The sequence below is a fragment of the Mya arenaria genome, chromosome 5 (assembly GCF_026914265.1).
Source record: "Mya arenaria isolate MELC-2E11 chromosome 5, ASM2691426v1".
Taxonomy (NCBI): domain Eukaryota; kingdom Metazoa; phylum Mollusca; class Bivalvia; order Myida; family Myidae; genus Mya; species Mya arenaria.
In genome coordinates, this window is record NC_069126.1 from 27,851,156 (window position 1) to 27,855,937 (window position 4,782).

A 4,782-nucleotide genomic window follows, 5' to 3' on the forward strand; every position below is an offset into this window, starting at 1 on the left:
CATTGCCTGGAAAACAACCTGTCTTGAAACGAAACAGACTGGTCTCTGACAGTAATATGACTGAATATCCATGTATCATGAAACACATTCTAAAACTAAGAAAAATGGTTTATATCCAATGATTATCCGCAACACATTCCACCTTTCAAATTTCCATTCAATAAATGGCGGCATAGTTAGTTGGTTATGTATTCATGCCTCGCTTAAAATAAACATGCTTTCGTTATTTTTTTGAACATGGATGCACTTATAAAACTTCATTGATAACTGTTCATAAAATATTTGCACTAAAAACGAGCGAATAATAAACAATTAATTATTATAAAGAGAATATCGGAGAACTTTTTCTCAACAAACCGTAAACAGAAAACTGACAGCGACGTCACCAGCTATAAATAGTATATTTTGCGTGAGGGGCTTCCCACGGGTAGCGGCGTAAACAACACCCTTTTCAAAAAAGGGGGTAATTAAGAAAATAAATTAAAATACTATAATACTCGGAAAATAAGCATAAAAGAAACAGAAAATTTGTTTATTTCAGTGTAAGATCGAATTTAATTTCACTCGTGATCAGAGAAAAACTATTATTTTATATATTAATATGTTTTTCTATGATAGTCATGAAATAAAATACGATCTTACACTGAAATAAACAAATATCCTCTATATATTAAGTTATTTCTTCGTGAATAAGTAACCTAAGGGAGCTGGGCGACCGCAGTTTCTTATTCAATAATAAATTACTTAAAGTGACACTCTTATATGACATATTTAAATTTTGAGTGATAAACCTTTAACTACATACTAAATAAAGGAAAATATTTATTACTGATAACAAGATTGTAACGGTGTATTTAATAGCTGAACACGCCAAAATATTAAGTGATTGGTTAATGCTAAAAAAATTAATGTGATCTACTATCGTTTCATAAGGTAGAAATACCGTGTTTTCATCACCTTTTTTTTCAATTTAAACTTGGTATCCTTTATAAGAACCATTGTTTTCGACATTAATTCATCCTTTTAATATATCAAACAATTTGTTTTAATTGTGGCAAATCCTATTTTGGAGTAAGACTTCATCTTTAATAAATTCTAACTGACGTAGTGTAAGCCACTCCCAAATTGCATCAGCTTTAAAATTAAGCCGTGCGCCTGTCAAAAAGACCTGTCAATCAATGCATGGCGGGACAATGCGATAGCATTGACGCTGATGTTGCGCCTTTGTATATGAAACAGTAGGCGTGGCTATATGCGCATGTGCAGTTATGCAATATACTTAATCATCGAGTGTCATCTTTAGCAATTAGTGACGATTATTCACAAATTAAAAACTAAATATTTTAGCGCCCATTATAGGCTGAAAATGTAGGGCAAACACTTTCGGTAGCAATTACATGGATGGAAATTAAGTTAGAGTAAAAACAATAATATCTCCAAACCAATGATAACATATATATCAAGCTTGCTGCTGAATTGAGTATTTAAAGCGAAGTTTTTAAAACAGTAAAACAAAATTGCAACCGAAGGATGAGTTTTTACGTAAAATGAAATCCAGTGGCTTTAAAAAAATAAATATATATTGTTTTCGCAAGGTAACAACAACAACAACAACAACAACAAATCCATTATAAGATGGTCAAAATACAAGCAAACTTAATAAATTCGTTGATTAATTGACATTTTAAACCTAAAAAGCACACTACCTAATGAATACACTCACATAACTCGTTAACCTAAACAACTCATGTACATGTCAGCCTGTATAAGCCATGCAAACGTTAATTATTATACCACACAAAAGCCTTCATTCCAGACAATCAATCGCAAGTTCGAATGTTTTTCCGGTCTTTCGGATCGTAACTTTCACCAACAGTTCTGTATCACCGAACATAAAAGTAACGTTCATCTTTTTGTCACGCTTTGTATCTCCCTCAGGATGGTAAACTCTCAGGTGCCCGATTCGCCTACAGCCTCTCTCCGTTGTAATGATTGGATTAGGAGACAGGCATCGAAATATCGGGAACGTTGTGGACTCCAAATTACTTCCAGGATCCCTTCCGACCGTCTTTTCCTCGCCAAAATCAATTTCATCTCCTGCTCGAGCAACGATAATAAACGCATCTTTGCATCTCCTCTTGCCGTCCCGAATGACAAGGTTGGATTCTGGATGGATGTTTTTGTCAAAAGGCATGCGGCCACCAAAACCATATGTAAACTGCATGACCCTCGAGGATACTATATCCGATTCGTGCCCAAACCGAACTGCACCTTTCAACACAACCAGACCAGCTTCTGCAGGAACAATTATCTGCTTGTTTATGATTTCTGCCTTTAATCTTTCTTGCACATACATACTTTCCCCGAATCCACCCACAAGCAAAACTGTGGATACGCCAGACATTTTCGGCTCTCTAAACAGTTCCTTCACATGTCTAAGCAGATAATTAAGAGGTCCATCGAACCAGCCGCTGATGATCAGAGGATCAACTCTCAGCTTGTCAGATCCACGAAGCTCAAGGTTGCTCCCGTAACGAAGATTTCCAATTCGATCCTTGAGCGTTCCGCCTTCGAACTTATCGGAGAGTTCTCTCAAAGTGGCTGAAATCCGAAAAGTTATCTTGTCTTTAATTTTCGTAGAAAATGTTCTTTTCTTTGTCTCAAATTCTCTCAAAATGTCGAAATAGTCACCCATTTCCTCTCTTCTCAGCTCCTCGATAGCTCTCGTACCAAATACGTCACAAAGCATGGAAATGTAATTGTCGTCGACGTAAGTTCCACCCCATGGCCCTCCGCTTGCCTTGTGAATTTCTTTAAGCGTTCCATTTGCTTGCTTTTCATGAGAAAAATATCCGCTGTTCCTCCTAAAGAACAAATTATAAAATATTTAATAAAAAATAACAAAGACACATAGATCTTCTATCATTTAAATATTACACATTTGCAGTGTTTCTGTTTAAATGTGCTTTCGGTACTTAAGTTTGAATACTTAAATATTTACCTCCTAAATCAACGACCATATACTGGACACCGGGTCTGTCAAGAGACGCTTTCGCATCCGACGTCACAATCTGACACCAGATAGAGGCTGCCTCGGGCTCATATGCAAGTTTCAGTCGCCTTGAATCGATCCCAGCCTGTAAAAGTTAAAGCAATTAAATTAAATAAGAACTCAAGGTTTTGTTTCCACAGTGGTGTATGTGTCCGCCTCTCACCGGAGTTCGTGGTACGAGTCCAACTTAGGGTACTCTCAAATGCTGTACTGTGTTGTTTTTTTATCCAGGAAAGGGAATCATAAGTTATTAAAATGAACCCAAGAATACAAAACAAAAACCATGAAAAACGCAGCACATAGGAACATCTGTCATTATATGTACCTCAATAGCAGCTTCTCTCATAAACTGTTTGGCGCTGTCATCCCAAATGGCGGGAACCGTGAGGACATATTGAATATCCGTTTCTTCCACACCGGCTGTCTGCTTTTCCACGGCTTCAAGAAAATGGTTCCTTAAGTAACGAATAGACATAGCAAATACGGGAAGCGCTGGCATCGACTTCTGGTTGATATCTTCAACAGTCGCTCCTCTTGAAAGTTTCTGAAATTGTAATAATCCAGTATTTTGAGTTCGTTTATGTCAATAAAAGCTTGTACATGCATGGCAAATTCATCATAGTGCCAACAAAACAGAAGATATTAAAGGCATAAGAATTTGAAGTACAAAAATCCTACAAAGTATGAACTCTACATTACCTTGTTGCTGTGTAGCATCATTTTAAACCTTCTGAACAGCCTCCAGCCATGATGTTGACCATCTTCTGCTAGTGATGTGTACTTATTTTCAGCCTCAAAACCAAATGAATGAAAGTTTCCTTTTTGGTCAAGGAGAAGGCATGTCGGAGTTTTAAGAGACATCAACTTTTCAGATCCAGCAATCCAGTTGCCATTGGTTTGGACTTTGAGTGGATCATTCCGGAAGGAGAATGCATAGCCACTGAAGGTGGTGCCAAAATCAAATGCAACAACAACAAGGGATGATTCACCAAAACTGGCCATTGTGAGGTTTGTCTTACTATGACAACGTTTCACATCTGAAGTGATAAGCTTGGTGTAACCATAGAGATACGAGATACATTTCGTATATTACTTCCTCATCACATTGTCAATAGAATATAAACAAATCTTAAATTTTAGTATGAAAAAAGGAATATTAAATTGTAAGACATAAATCAATAACATACCTTTCCGGCAAAAATAAGAATAGTCAATAGATTATTACACCACTATCCGTAGCATTTCTGTGTCAAATGGTATTTAACTTCCTCTTCGCTGAAATAGAATGAGATTTCAATGAATTCAGATTAAATTTACGCGTATCTATTTAAAGAAATGTTTATGTTTTTGGCATTCAATGAAAACGCGTAAATAGTGCACACAGCAAATGTTTGGATTAAATGTGAACACGCTTACTTATAAAATAAAGATTTGTTAATATCTATGCTACTTTATTGTAATCGGAAACGTTGTGGACTCATATTATCACGTGGTATACACACACTGTTAAGTTATAGCCCTAAATTATCATTGCTGGAATAAGTCTGCGTGTACGTACACTTGCCGTTTTTGTCTCGGAGCAGTTTAAATCTAGCCGAGACTGATGGTGTCCGACTGCCCGATGAATTAGATCGTTATTACAGATTTTTTACGGTGCACTAAGTGAAAAACATACCGAGTCCTACTGCAGAAAAATGTTAAGCAAAACTTATATTGGCGTTTTACAAACG

At 36.4% G+C, this 4,782-nt stretch overlaps 2 protein-coding genes across 2 annotated transcripts; both read right to left on the reverse strand.

The window, feature by feature from the left end:
* Positions 1–1,612: 1,612 nt before the first annotated feature.
* LOC128233623 (heat shock 70 kDa protein 12B-like) lies at positions 1,613–4,487 on the reverse strand. Its single transcript, XM_052947384.1, has 6 exons — positions 4,469–4,487; positions 4,240–4,327; positions 3,752–4,089; positions 3,378–3,596; positions 3,002–3,137; positions 1,613–2,864 (listed from the first exon to the last, which is right to left on the reverse strand). Exons 3-6 carry the CDS (start codon positions 4,052–4,054, stop codon positions 2,707–2,709), a joined length of 816 nt encoding a protein of 271 aa, XP_052803344.1. The 5' UTR covers positions 4,055–4,089; positions 4,240–4,327; positions 4,469–4,487; the 3' UTR covers positions 1,613–2,706.
* Positions 1,808–2,695, reverse strand: LOC128235586 (heat shock 70 kDa protein 12A-like). The gene has a single exon (XM_052950397.1). The coding sequence runs from the start codon at positions 2,693–2,695 to the stop codon at positions 1,808–1,810; it is 888 nt and encodes a 295-aa protein (XP_052806357.1).
* Positions 4,488–4,782: the final 295 nt, after the last annotated feature.